General features: G+C 37.3%; 1 protein-coding gene across 1 annotated transcript in view; it reads right to left on the reverse strand.

Moving 5' to 3' along the window:
• Positions 1-315: 315 nt before the first annotated feature.
• LOC125341474 (bifunctional heparan sulfate N-deacetylase/N-sulfotransferase 3) overlaps positions 316-15,189 on the reverse strand; it is a 139,572-nt gene continuing 124,698 nt past the window's right edge. Inside the window, exons 13-14 of the mRNA XM_048333535.1 lie at positions 4,117-4,219; positions 316-1,500 (exon numbers count right to left, since the gene is read on the reverse strand). Of these exons, the coding sequence (XP_048189492.1) occupies positions 1,381-1,500; positions 4,117-4,219 (223 nt within the window). The 3' untranslated portion in view covers positions 316-1,380. The remainder of the gene's footprint in view (positions 1,501-4,116; positions 4,220-15,189) is intronic.

Below are 15,189 nucleotides of genomic sequence, written 5' to 3' on the forward strand. Positions count from 1 at the left end.
CTTTAAGACATTTTTTTTCTTTTGTGCCAGTCCTGAGTCTTGAACTCAAGGCCTGGGTGCTATTCCTGAGCTTTTGTGCTCCAGGCTAGTTAGTTCTCTACCATTTCAGCCACAGCTCCACTTCGAGCTTTTTGCTGGTTGGTTGGAGATAAGAGTCTCACAGACTGTCTGGGGTAGCTTCAAACTGCAATCTTTAGATCTCAGCATCCTGAGTAGCTAAGATTACAGGCGTGAGCCACCAATGCCTGACATGAATTGATTTTTAAAAAAATTATAAATTTGTACATTGTACAATTTCATTTTGAACTACCTGGCAAATGTCATTTTATCAAAAATTTAAATGTAAATACCCTAAACATAGTATCTAGGGAAATTCCTTGGTTTACACTGAGTGGGTTGTGTTTTGGGAAACAGCAAAAGTAAGCTATTCACATTTTAAAGTCAGCTTGCTTCTGGAGATGACACATACCTCAGACTGTATGCATGCATTTCTACAGAACTAGAGGACTGGAATAGATTTTCAGCTTATAGGCATAGAGTTCTCAACCATATCTCCCTCTTAGAGGGAGAAAAAAATACATTATTGCTTGTTGATGTCATTTACTCTGTTTCTATTCACCATCTACAGGTTTGCAATACTATATGTTTTATTATGATGGAAGAATAAGTAATTTTTATACAAATGCCCTAGATTATATATGTAAACCATGACTTCTTCTTTGCAATAGCACATCTCTCCCTTTGATTTTTGATGCAAATAAAGTCCATAGATAACTCTTCCACCCTCTAATGTAGCACAAATTATGATATGTAATTCTTTTAAATACTGGGGTGGATTTGAATTTTGGCAGGCATTTTTCACAAGTGTTGCTTTTGGAATTTTATTTTACACTGTGATTTATTTATTTACTTATTTGATTCTCATTTTGTAGGATACTTTATAGAATCCACAAATAAGAAAACATTGTACAGGAAAACAGTGATCTAAAAATCTACAGAGACACAATCTTCGTTGCTATACAAAAGTGTATCTAGTACTGTGAAATGCAGCAGTCCTGCATTTGTGGTTGTTATTTATGTTGGTTGCTATTGACTTCCACAAGAGTGCACAGTAGTCTAGGATAATCCCACAGGCTCAGATATGGGTTAAGAGGAAGGCCATAGGCTTCAAGGCTTGTAATAAAATTTTGTCTCCTTTTTTCCTCCCTTTTATTTCTCATCATCCACATGCCAGCACATGGAAGGAACTGTTTTTTTCTTTTGTGAAGAGGTATATATTATATTTTGACAGCCTTTTGGTAGCTTCTGGAAGCTTTGGGAAAGGTATGTGTTATCTCATGGAGGGTGGTTTCTTCAGAAGTTTTTTTCTTTTGTTCAGTGCTATCTCACTTTCTGCAGCTCCTGTCTCAGCCAGGAGGGTAGAGGCTGCCCCAGTTTGTGCAGCAGCTTTGAGAGCTCCACATTGTGGTCGCGATAGTAGCTGGACAGAAATGCTCTGCTCTGAGAGGGCCGGAAGAAAGAAAAGCACATTTGAGCTTGCTTATTAAAGCATATTTTATGTATTTTGACTATGATTAAATATCAGAAACCAGATCTGGATTAGAATTTCTATCAAGGAGGGGGACTGTTGAGTTAGCACATCGTACAATGTGCTGTTGACAATCTTGGGTGAGGGATTCTGGCATTTCTCTGCACACTGGGAGAGGAAAAGAGCAAGGTGAACACTTGTTTTCCCTAGTCCATCTACATGTTTATATTTCCATGACCTCTGTGGAGGCTTCTTAATTTTTACTTCCTCTCGGAAGCTATTTCCACAAACCAGCTGCTATATTCCCTTAAAAAAAAAAACCCAATCTGTATTATGTATGTTATGTTTTTTTTTTCTTGTCAGTTGTGGGGCTTGAATGCTGGGCCTGGGTGCTGTCCCTGAGCTCTTCAGCTCAAGGCAAGCACTCTACCACTTGAACCACAGTGCCACTTCCAGTTTTCTGGTAGATAATTGGAGATAAGAGTCTCATGGACTTTCCTGCCCTGGCTGGCTTTGAACCGTGATCCTCAGATCCCAGCCTCCTGAGTAGCTAGGATTACAGACATGAACCACTGGTGCCCAGTTCATGGTATCTTGTTGAGAGATCTAGAATTTATATCTTGAAATGTTGTTTTTCCCTATCTGTCCCTACCACCATTTTTTGTGTGTGTAATATATCAGTGTGTCTACATTAATGGAAGAAAAATTCAGTACCAGAAAAAGACATTTCATACTGTTTTTGAAATGTGTTAGCTTTAATATGTAGCTTTCATGTAAGGATGTGTTAGCCAGGTGCTGGGATCTAATGCCTGTTGTTCTAATTTTCTTGGAGGCTGAGATTGGGAGGGTCCCAGTATGAAGCCAGCTCAGCCACATGTGCGAGACCCCTCAACCACATAGCTGGAGGCGGTGTGGTGTTGCACACCTCTCATCACTCTGTATGGGAGGGTGAGTTGAGGTAGGTCATGGATCCAGGCCAACCTGGACCGAGGAGTTCAAAAGACTCCTTCCAGGGGCTGGGGATATGGCCTAGTGGCAAGAGTGCCTGCCTCGGATACACGAGGCCCTAGGTTCGATTCCCCAGCACCACATATACAGAAAACGGCCAGAAGCGGTGCTGTGGCTCAAGTGGCAGAGTGCTAGCCTTGAGCGGGAAGAAGCCAGGGACAGTGCTCAGGCCCTGAGTCCAAGGCCCAGGACTGGCCAAAAAAAAAAAAAAAAAAAAAAAAAAAAAAAAAAAAAAAAAAAAAGACTCCTTCCAAGTGGAGGAAGCTGGTGAGGTGACAGATATCTGTCATCTCAGCTCTGGAGGGAAGCACAAGACAGGCAGATCGTGGGCTCAGGTAGGGAGGGAGACCCTATCTCCAAATGACCAGTGCAGCGATACAACTAGAGGCATGCTTCATGTCGAGTGGCTGCCTAGCAAGGGAGGGACTCTGAGTTCAAACCCCAGTACTGTCAATATCTCTATCAACTCTAGCTATAACTATTTTTCAAATATTGCCTTCTTCATTCTTTTAATGTCTAAGGAATGTTTTCACAGCTTCAAGGGTGTATTTTGGTACTAGAGTCCTGAGAATGTAATTTCTTTAGCAAAACAAGAGAACTTCCCTCTGCCATGCTTTCTGTTCAGAATATAATTGGGACCTTATTGAGAAGAAGCAGGCCTGACACCACAAATGGTCCTCAAAGCCTTATAATGGGACAAGACTTTTCAAATAAATTCAGATTTATTGTTAAATCTTACTTAAATTTCTGGGTTCATAACCTCCTTGCATTCTTATATTCCAGGTATATAAGCTATCTAGATGGACTATGAAATAAAAATATGAATACATTTTCCTATATATGAACTGAGCATTGTTGTAAAAATGCAGACTATACAAACTAAGAAAGAGCTATATAGCAATTTGTTCTCCATGCCACCATTCTGAACAGAATAAACACAGAACACTAGGTACTATGGTAGGCATGTCTCCCTTCTCTAAGACCTAAATTGTCTGTTAGAATGTCTAATAGCTGAAAAATATATTAATTTCTTATCTTACTAGCATACGAACAGTTCAAAGCTTAGTATATAAATAAGCAATAGTATTATTCTAGTACATTTACTATTACAGAATGATTTAGCCATAAAATTTTTTTGGATCTTATTTTCAATTTCAAGTTAGTATATTTCCTGTCATGGTTTTAGTTAACATTTTTTTTTTTTCCCAGAGCTGAGGACTGAACTCCAGGCCTTGCACTTGCCAGGCAGGTGCTCTTCCCCTGAGCTAAATCCCCAGCCCCTCATTAACATTTTTCATGCTAAAATTTCTGTGCAGGTGCCAGTATTTTTGCAGGGAGAAGTTAAGCTTTTTGTTTGATTTCACCACTGCAAATTCTATTATTCTTTCTTTTATTCTTGCATTGCCAGTAATAAAATGTAATTGAAACATCAAAGCAAGCCAACTTAGATGTACTGAAACCCAAATGTCACTTTTACTTTTTAGGAAGACTGAATTTTGCCTTTAGTTGCTTTTTTAGAGAATCTACATGGTATTGTTGTTCATCACCTTGCACATTTGGTTTGTGAGTGCCATACTCACATCAGAATCCATTGGAGGATATCTTCTCCCTTTACTCTTCCCAAGGCATTTCGTTTTACCTTCTTCCAGTAGCTGACACCAGAAGCCTTTGTGAGAATCAAATCTAGAAAACAGTAACAACAAAAAAACCAACTCAAAAAGTATTTTTAAGCAGTTTATATAACATCTTGACCATTAGCATATATACTTAAAATTGGGTGTCAGTCTGTAACTAGAGAAACTAGAATATTTTCTGCTCAGCCCTTTCCATAAAATATTTTGGCACACTTCTGAATTCTCAATCCATCTGTCATATTTGTAAGTTTGCCAGATTCTTAATAGAAAAAAAATTCAGCACAAGATCTCCCATTAATAGAAATTAATAAGGCTGTCTCCCTTATCTGGAAAGAAAAAAGTTAATGAAGTTTCAGTCTACATTTTTTCAAATTCCTTTTAAAAATGACAAATCAGTCTTCATCTGTGTCTGTGGATTTAGATAGTACTTGTATCATTCAACTACAGAGTCAGGTAAGAGAAAAAATTTCAGTATGCTATGGAATGATTATTTTTAGAATTCTCCAACTATATTTCACTTAACTTTTTCTTTTTGGGCAGTCATGGGGCTTTGAACTCAGGGCTTGGGCACTGTTCGTGAGCTTTTGTGCACCAGGCTAGTGCTCTCTAGCACTGAACCACAGCTCCACTTCTGGTTTTGGGGTGGTTAATTAGAGCTAAGAATCTCACAGATGTTCCTTGCTAGGCTGGCTTTGAATAGAATCTCAGATCTCAGACTTCTGGGTGGCTAGGATTACATGTGTGTAACACCAGTGTCTGGCTCATTTAACTTTTTTTTTCCTACAGAGCTATAGTCTTTTGGTATGAATTCCATATTAAAGTAACAGGGCCTGCAAATGAGATTTTTATGCCATTATGATAATAAGAGTAACAGAGGCATATTAAATTTGCATTTCAGTTTACCAAAATATTTTGTTACTCTCATTGGTGTCTTTAGTATAATCTTTTAAGGAAATCGTTCCTTCCATCCTATAGAACTCAGCACAGTTTGGCTCTTTCTCTCACTAAATACAAATTTAATCAAAAGTAAAAAGGGAGAAAGGTTTATTTTTCTAGGACTATATACTTTTTCACTACTCTGTTCATGACAAGTTTGGCTTCCAGGCTCCAGGACTTCTGTTTTCATTGTCTCTGAGTAAGTTTTAAACTTTGAATAATAAACATGATTGGATATAAAAGTGAAAATAAGACTAATGGTAATTCTTTCATATTGTCTTTTTTTTTTTTTTTTATTTTACCATTCCTGGGGCTTGGACTGAGGGCCTGGGCACTGTCCCTGACTTCCTTTTGCTCAAGGCTAGCACTCTACCACTAAGCCACATTCCCAGCCCCATATTGTCTTTTTAAAAATAGTTCTATTACCATACTTCTCTATTATAATTACTTTTTCTTTGGTCTTTGTACAATATGCCTTTGTACAATAGTTCTATTACCATACTTTCTTTTCTGTTAGAATTACTGTTTGTAATTATTTTTCCTTTGCTTTTCAATTTATATTATTCTGAATGCTACTCCCAGTATTTTTCAAAAATTTCGTGAACAATTTTGGAAATTTAAATAAAAGCACTTAAGTTGCATAAAACACTAAAATACCCGAGGATAAAGTTAACAAAAAATTGCCATACTGAAAACTGCAAAGCATTATTAAAAGAAACAAAGGACCTATATCATGTTCTTAGATCAGAAGACTAAGTACTTAAAAAATGTCAACTCTCCAAATTTATCTAAAATGTAAACTCTAGGGCTGGGGACATGGCCTAGTGGCAAGAGTGCTCGTCTCATATACATGAGGCCCTGGGTTCAATTCCCCAGCACCACATATACAGAAAATGGCCAGAAGTGGCGCTGTGGCTCAAGTCTTGAGCAAAGAGAAGCCAGGGACAGTGCTCAGGCCCTGAGTCCAAGCCCCAGGACTGGCCAAAAAAAAAAAAAAAAAAAAGTAAACTCTATCTGAATTCATCTACAGATTCAGAGTGAGTTCATCTAAAAGATTAATTGGCCTTTTTGTTTGGCAGAAACTGAAAATTATTTTTTTCCGATCATTTACGTTTTTATTAGTTTCATTGAGGTGTGTAATACATAATAAAAATGCTTAAAGAGTAACATAGTTCAAAAAGAAATGTACTCATCTTATTTATGTAATTGTAACCCCTCTGTACATCGTCTTTACAATGAAATAAAATGTAAAAAAATAGTTGAGAAAATAAGCTGACAAGTATTTAGTACATCTCTTGTGATTCTAAACTCCATCTTGTCCCTGGTTGTCTAACAAGAGCTCTCCCTTGGGTTTGCGCCAAGTAAACCACCTCTGCATCCTGAGTGTTCGAGTTCTTTCCCCTCACTGCCCCGTCATTAGCAACAAGTGCTTTATCCTGCCTTACTTTCATGCTAAAGATGGTTAAAAAGAGCACTTATAAACCATAGTGTAGTTTCTGTTAGCAATCCCTTCTTATAGTAGTAAATGTATTTTTGAAATCTTAAAGAAAAATATTTCCTTTTTTATTTACCAGGAATTTACCTACTAAATTGAGAAATTCACTTAGGATTTCTACAAATCCTCTTTTTCCTTCCAATACTTTTTATAGCTCATTTTTGATAGAAGTTAGGGTGATACAAAAGGAAACAGTTTTAGATGCTATTTATAATGAATCAGTACATTTTCTACAATACCTCAATATGATTTATAAAGTCAGAGAAACTGAAAATTATATATATATACATATATATGTATATATATATATATATATATATATATATGAAGGACCTAGACAAGCTAAAACAGCTTAAAACATTTTGAAAACAAAGAAGAGAGCTGGAGATCTTATAATTATTGGTTTCAAGATTTGCTGTAATGCTACAATCATCAAATCTATGTCATATTTACATCAAGAGACCAATGGATCCATGGAACAAAACAAATAATCTAGAATTAGATCTACAAAGTAATTGGCCAACTAATTAAAAAAATAGGTTCCAGGCTAATTCAATGAGAAGAAATTGATTTTTTAGGCAAATTACACTAGGAAAAACTTCAGGATATTACCTAGAAATAAAGAACTTTAACTCTTATACTCTATAAAAATTAACATGAAATGGATCATTGAACTAAACCTAGGTGATCAAACTATAATAAAATTCCCCCAAAAAACATCCCCCAAAAGAAAACAAAATATTTTCAGCCTTTGGATTCAGCAAAAATTTTTGGATGAATTAAAAATATTTATAATTTTGAATTCAACAAAATTTTAAGCTTTGCTCTTCTAAGATACTTTAAACCAGGCAAAACTTTAATGAAATCAAAGAACACTGCAATTCATCTTGAGTTTTGTCATGTTCTGTAAACCACAGACTGTGAGGAAAATATTTGTGAAACAATATCTATTAAGGGACTTATGTTTGGCATATACAATTTAACTTAAAGATAACAATGCCAATAAAACAGAGTATGGAAATAAGTGGTATATCACTGTTGTAGTTATTTTCAACATGCCATGTGAAATCGTAACATTTTTTTCTCTCATATTCCCTTCCTGTGGTTTTTACCTCTGCTATTACTGCAACTGATTTTAGTACCCTGGATACTGTATATACATGTATTGGAACTAGGGAAGGGAAAGGGAATATCAAAACAGAGACAAAAGATCAAAGGACAAACCATTGCAATAGCGATACTTACAAAACCAATTGGTGTAACCAACTGTACAACTCGGGGCGGGGGTGATGGAAGGGGGAGAAGATGGGAAAAATGAGGGAGGAGGGGATAAGAAATGTACTTGCCTTACATATGAAACTGTAACTCCTCTGTACTTCACTTTGACAATGAAGAAGGAGGAGGAGGAGGAAGAGGAAGAAGGAAGAAGAAGGAGAAGAAGAAGGAGAGGGAGAAGGAGAAGGAGAAGGAGGAGAAGAAGAAGAGAAGAAGACGAAGGAGTAAAACACTGAAAGAGACTTAAAAAAATACTGGTCCTGAAGCTTGTTCTGTCTCTGAGCTTCTTTGTGCTCAAGGCTAGTGTTCTACCACTTGAGCCACAGCGCCACTTCTGGCCTTTTCTGAGTAGATAATTGGTGAGTCTCTTGGACTTTCCTGCCCTGGCTGGCTCCAAACTGATCCTCAGATCTCAGCTTCCTGAGTAGCTAGGATTACAGTATGAACCACCAGCACCCAGCTGAAAGAGACATTTAACCAAAAAAAATGAATGTGAATGATCAATAACCAAATGAAAATTTACTCAGCATTATCATCAGTCATCAGGAAAATGAAAATTAAAACTAAAAATTCATGGGCATGTCTAAGTTTAACGATTGATATGTGAAACAAATAGAAATATCAATGTTGCTGATAGAAATTATTTGTCTATGATAGCCAACAATGGATACAACTTTTCTGTCCATCAGTTGATGAAAGGAATGCTACTTACTGATAAAACAGAAGAATGTCAAAAATATGCTAAAAGTTGGAAAGCACATGGACTACTTAGTAGAATCCAGGAATGAGGGGAAAGTTTCGAATGCACAGAACATGACAAAACTCAAGATGAATTGCAGTGTTCTTTGATTTCATTGTGGTGGATTCAACTATGTATGTTTGTTAAAAGTAATTGAATTGTCTAATTGTGATTGGAAAATTTTGTTGTATGCAAAATTACACATCAATAAAATCTTTTCAACTCTGCCTGATTTAATGTGTGTTTGTATGGTCTGTATGTAGCTAATTTTGTGGAACTTATAATGACAGCCTTATGAGAAAGAATGTTAACTCAGGTTACTGCCTGTCTTGCTTTGGCTATTAGACAAAATAAATGAATCACGTCCTACTTCTTCCTTGTTATTATTAAAGGCAGTATAAGATCATGACCCAACATGATACATCTTCATGAAATGTATGTTCTTGTTTCAATAGATGAAACAACTGAATTAATTAATTTTATGTTCAGAGGACTGAAGTAGGCATTAATAAACACAGTATTATTTAAATTTATGCAGAAAAGCCTTGGGAAAACTACTAAGCACTGTTTCTGTGAATACTATTTTTCGTTAATATTTTGCTATCATCCATTTCTGAATTTGAATTCTGACATGTTTTAAATATTCATGATCAAAATTCAGACTCTGAGCAGCTGCTGCTATTTTGCTACTACCTCGGGTAGTATACATGGCTAGGACAGGTATGCCCTGTGTGTTAGACTGAGCAGCCTGGTGACAGGCTTATCTAAGAAATTTTGAATTTCACATGTATTGAAATTAAGAATAAAAGAATAAAAAGGCTCTTTTCTCATATCTGCTAATTGATTAGATATCATGCAGCAGGATATCACTCAGGGTTTTATTGAGGTAAAAATTCTGTATGTGAGAGAGACCAAGAACAAATGTCTGAGCATTAGATAACAGGTAGGGGTGTGTGAATGTGTCAGCATGGGAAAGCAGAAGGAAGGGAAGTCATCATTTTCTAGGTGGCCTAGGGGAGAGGCTACTTCCTCACAGAGACCAGTCAGAGGATGTGGGCCTGCTGCTGAAAAGCGGCCTTGTGATTTTGAGCCCACAAACCAAACTGTGCCAGTGCTCATCTGAGAAAGTCTGGCAGACCTAAAGATCTCCCACATCTATTCCTAAGAGCAGCAGTGTGCTTCTCAAAAATAGCCTTTGGACCACTAATAACAGCCTTAGAACTACAGAGGTCTAATGGAACAGGAAGGAAACAAGCTTTCTGCATAAGCACTGGCTGCCATACTTATAGCTCAGCCCCTCCGGAAGAAGGGCCATGTGTGATGTGGTGTCTGCCTTTATGACTCTATTGTCTTGGACACAGTACTAGCTTTTTATTTTTGCCAGTCTTGGGGCTTGGACTCAGAGCCTGGGCACTGTCTCTGGCTTCTTTTTGCTCAAGGCTAGCACTCTGCCACTTGAGCCACAGCGCCACTTCTGGCCTTTTCTGTATATGTGGTGCTGAGGAATCGAACCCAGGGCTTCATGTATTCAAGGCAAGCACTCTTGCCACTAGGTAATATTCCCAGCCCCCCACAGTACTAGTTTATCTCTGCATTCCTGAAGTCCTGCACATAGTAGTCTTTCACAAAACTTGATTGCACGGGCTCATGCTTCTATGGATTATCACCAGGGGATATCTAGAAAGAACTGGAAGAAATCTGTGGGCTGGGTACCAAGATTCTCAAAGGAGAATATCAGCATTTAACCACTGGCAGTTCTACATTAATTTCTGCACTGAAACATGATCCACCTCAAGCAGATGAAAACAAAGGAGGATTCAGATAACACTTAAAAGGTTAAAGTATGTCTGAAATGCTGTTAAGTAACATTTCCGTATAAAAACGGCAGATGAAGTGCAAAATTGAAATATCATTATTGTGGTTATTAGTGTAGGTTTGTTTTTCATCGTTTCTCTCCAAAAGTGGCCATACTTCTTGTGATCTAATGAATTGTTTTTGGCTAGTCCTGGGGCTTGGACTCAGGGCCTGAGTACTGTCCCTGGCTTCTTTTTGCTCAAGGCTAGCACTCTGCCACTTGAGCCACAGCACCCCTTCTGGCCATTTTCTGTATATGTGGTGCTGGGGAATCGAACCCAGGGCCTCATGTATACGAGGCAAGCGCTCTTGCCACTAGGCCATATCCCAGCCCCTAATGAATTGTTTTAGTAAGGCAAATTTTATTCTCCTATCCTTTCAGCCACTCAGGGCCTTGTGCATTCTAGGCAAGCACTTTGCCACCCTGCCCATGTTTTCAATCCCACATTTTATTCTTTTTTTTTTTTTTTTTTGGTTAGTTGTGGGGCTTGAACTCAGGGCCTGGGTGCTGTCTCTGAGCTCTTCAGCTCAAGGCTAGCCCTCTAGCATTTTGAGCATTTTGAGCCACAAGGCCACTTTCCCACATTTTATTCTTTTTTTTTTTGCCAGTCCTGGGCCTTGGACTCAGGGCCTGAGCACCTTCCCTGGCCTCTTCTTGCTCAAGGCTAGCACTCTGCCACTTGAGCCACAGCGCCCCCTCTGGCCGTTTTCCATATATGTGGTGCTGGGGAATCGAACTGAGAGCTTCATGTGTAGGAGGCAAGCACTCTTGCCACTAGGCCATACTCCCAGCCTTCCCACATTTTATTCTTAAGGCACAACTTAGAAGTCATAACCTTTACTGTTATAGGTATACAGTTCAAGGATACTTAGTAAATTTATCCCCACAATCATTTTAGAATATCTCTATCATCTAAAAATAATCAAAGAAGCCTACTGGGGCCCAATTATCATCTCCCATTTCTCGATCTTAGACACACAACCTTTCGACTATAAGTTTGGTGCTTAAGGACATTTCCTTTTTATCTTCTAGTATAGATTCACCAAATTAAATCATTCTCCAGTTGCTGGAGACTTGGATTATTTCTTGTTTTTAGCTGTAATGAAGAACACTGCCAGCAGTTTTTGTTTTTAATGGTCTTAGGTTTTTATTTATTTTGAGGTTGATTCCTAGCAATATTATTGGATACTTGGTGGATTTCTGTCTAATTGTTAAGAAATTGCAAAACTGCTTTCCAACATGGCTAGTATGCAAGGGCTCCAGTTTCTCTATATTCTTGCCAACATTTAGTAATTTCTTTTGGATTTATAACTATCTGGTTTGTTTTTTGGATTCTAGCCATATTGATGGGCATGTAGTAGTATATCAATGTGGTTCTAATTTGCCTAAGTATGATTACATATTTATTTGTAAAGTGACAGTGTGTCAGGAGATGGTTTCTGTCTCTGTGCCAGATGCCACTTTATTTTTTTTTTAATTTTTATTATCAAACTGATGTACAGAGAGGTTACAGTTTCATACGTTAGGCATTGGATACATTTCTTGTACTGTTTGTTACCTCATCCCTCATTCCCCCCACCTCCCTCCCCCTTTCCTTCCCACCCCCCATGAGTTGTTCAGTTCATTTACACCAAACAGTTTTGCAAGTATTGCTTTTGTAGTTGTTTGTCATTTTTTACCCTGTGTCTCTCGATATTGGTATTCCTTTTCGATTTCCTAGTTCTAATACCAGTATACACGGTTTCCAATATACTCAGATAAGATACAGAGATAGTGTAGGTACAACCACAGGAAGGGGATACAAGAAGATCATCAATAATAGAAGCTACAGTTACACATAGCACGTAGTTACAACAGTGATATAACAATCGTTTCCATAACATGGAGTTCATTTCACTTAGTATCATCTTATGTGTTCATAAGGGTATAGCTATTGGGCTCTTGTGATCCTCTGCTGTGACTTGCCTAAACCAGATGCCACTTTAAAAAGCTAGTTTGAACATTCTAGTTCTTAAAGAAGTATTTTTTGTTGACATATTGTTGATTAGGAAAAATGCACAGTATTGTTTTTCTCTTGTTCAAACATCTTTTGCCAATGGGAAGGGAAGCTCTTAAGCAGTTGGCAGTGTGGGTTCCAGAGATAATTGACTGAGTTCTAATTCTGCTTCATGTGTATGTGTGTGTGTGTGTGCTTTACAGCTTTGCTAAATGACACCCCTCTGTGCTACTTAAAGATAATAATTATAAAAAAGAAACTGGATAGACTTTGTTTTCTTTTCAATACTTAATATTTCTAGGTACTCTCTTGTGGGTTATCTGAAGAAACAACAGATTATAGTCAATGTGCTGCTATTCTTTACTAAAAATATGGTATTTTTTTTAAAAATTCAAACTCATTGGCAGTGGGTTGGAAAAGAATTTCTGGGCAATATAAATTTCGTTGCAAGGAAAAGGATACTAGAAATGACTGAAATATTTCTGAATTTTGAAGTAGATTCTGTCTTTTACGATTGTGCTAAAGCTCAATCACAAAACAAAACACAACACACACACATACAATGTTCAATCTCTGGCCTTTAGATTCTCATTGCTCACTTGGTGCAATTTTCAGAGCAAATTAAAAATTCATGTAACACTCTTTCGTTCATTAGGCTTAATAATGACATTAACTGAGAAATGCCAGGTTCAGGTATTTAACTAGTATTTTTTGAATGTGAAGACTTCTTTTGCCTTGGTCATTGATGGCTAGGTGATAGCTGTGAATGGATATGTTTATGGGAAAATTAACAGCTTATATTTTCCATTTTAGTGTTTATGAATTAGAAACATCCATGTCAGGCATTCTTTCCCTCGGTTCTTTCAAATGATTAATCAGTTTGAAAACACTGTATTACATGTAGATGGAATAAAATTAATACCACTATATCAATCCAATTTATTATTTTGGAATTAAAGTTATGCTGAACAAGAGGTGTAAAATGGTAGCAACTTACTTTAATTAAATGGGGAATTTTGCATTTATATCACATTCAAACCCATTGGAAAAAACAGATTTGTTTTAAACATAATTGAAGTGTTTAAAACACATAATGACTGTAGTAAGCCATTTTAAGATGTCAAACTATCTAATGATTCATATTTGGGACTCTTGACACTTTCCTTAGAAATTGTGGGAAGGATCTGAGTGCTGATGGGTCACACTAGAATCCTGGCAGTAGCCAGGAAGCTGAGATCTGAAGATCTTGGTTTGAAGATGCCTGGATAGACAAACTGTGAGACTGTTAGCTCCAATTAATCAGCACAGAGCTGGAACTGGAGGAATGGCTCAGGTTGTTGAGTACTAGTTGTGAGAGAAAAAGCCAAATGTGAGGCCTTGAGTTCAAGACCCAGTATACTCTGTGTGTGTGTGTGTGTGTGTGTGTGTGTGTGTGTGTGTGTGTGTCCCTCTCTCTTACACACATACCCTAGAAATTATGGGAAGGAATAAACAGCACTTTGATAGTGGAAGATTTTTTCAGAATGGAATCATTCTTCTTGAAAATAGTTTTGATACTAAGATTTTTAAAAAATTTAATTTCGTCAAGGTGATGTACAAAGATTACAGTTACATATGTAGACACTAGGATTTCTATGTTGAAAACTACCAGTTTAGACACCTCTTAGGGTATTCTTGCATGGCAAGATTGCATAGCATAACCCTTAGTATACAAGTCCTTTACCTAGTTCTGTTGTACTAGCTACAAATTTATGTGGTTACTTGAGGATTTGTATTGGTTTATAGTTTAATACATCCATGCAAAACTAACTGAAAGAAATCCTTCTTAAGCATTGAAGAGATAACCTTTACTATCATTAGCAGGGAAATAAGCAATACTAAAGTAAACAAAAAGGTCTCTTGGTAATTGTGTAATGGTCATTTCTGAGAATATACATTTAGTACTTACGGTCATTTCAAAGAGCACCGTAAAACAGCTGTGAGTACAACATTACTTTACTGAAGGAACTGCTCAGTGGGGACAGAACTCAGATAAGCAACTTCAAAGGGCATGGGGTGAATGAAGAAAGGCCACTGTAGACCCAAGACAATGACATAAAGCTTCCAGATATTCTACAAGAGCACTGCTGGTTTTTACAAGCTCTGTCAGGCCAATGGATGATTGGCAAGAAAATAGAGAAAGAAACTGACTGGAACTGCATTATCTTTATCAGCAGGGTGAGAGCCACGGGTCCCTGCTGGACCAGAAACTGTGGTTTCTTTGCTTATCTTGTGATTCTACTCTCTTGCTTACCCACTGAGCCCACCAACCAGGAAAGAGAATCATATAATAGGGAACTTTAGGCAGATACATCCCAGGTATGAAATGGCCCATTGTTCTTTGTACATAGCACATTTCTTTGGCATTAATTTCTTTTTAGTTTACATTGCCTTTTCTCAGCAATGAAATTGAATAATAATAATAAAAAGACCTTGCTGCTGAATTGGATACAGAGGAGACAAATACACAGCATGCAGGTCAAGGGCCATTCCATAAGAAAGAGATTATGTCTTTATAGAATACTCTACTTCTCTTTTCTTTCTGAAAATACAATGCCTTGCCATATGCTCTATAAAAGAAAACACCCGAAGATAAGCTGACTTGAAATAGAAAGCGATTTAGAAAATAAAAGCTTTCTCTTCTAAAGAGATACTTAAAAAGATAGAAGGCAGAAGGTGGACTT

This window comes from Perognathus longimembris, chromosome 24 (assembly GCF_023159225.1).
Source record: "Perognathus longimembris pacificus isolate PPM17 chromosome 24, ASM2315922v1, whole genome shotgun sequence".
In the NCBI taxonomy this organism is placed as follows: Eukaryota; Metazoa; Chordata; class Mammalia; order Rodentia; family Heteromyidae; genus Perognathus; species Perognathus longimembris.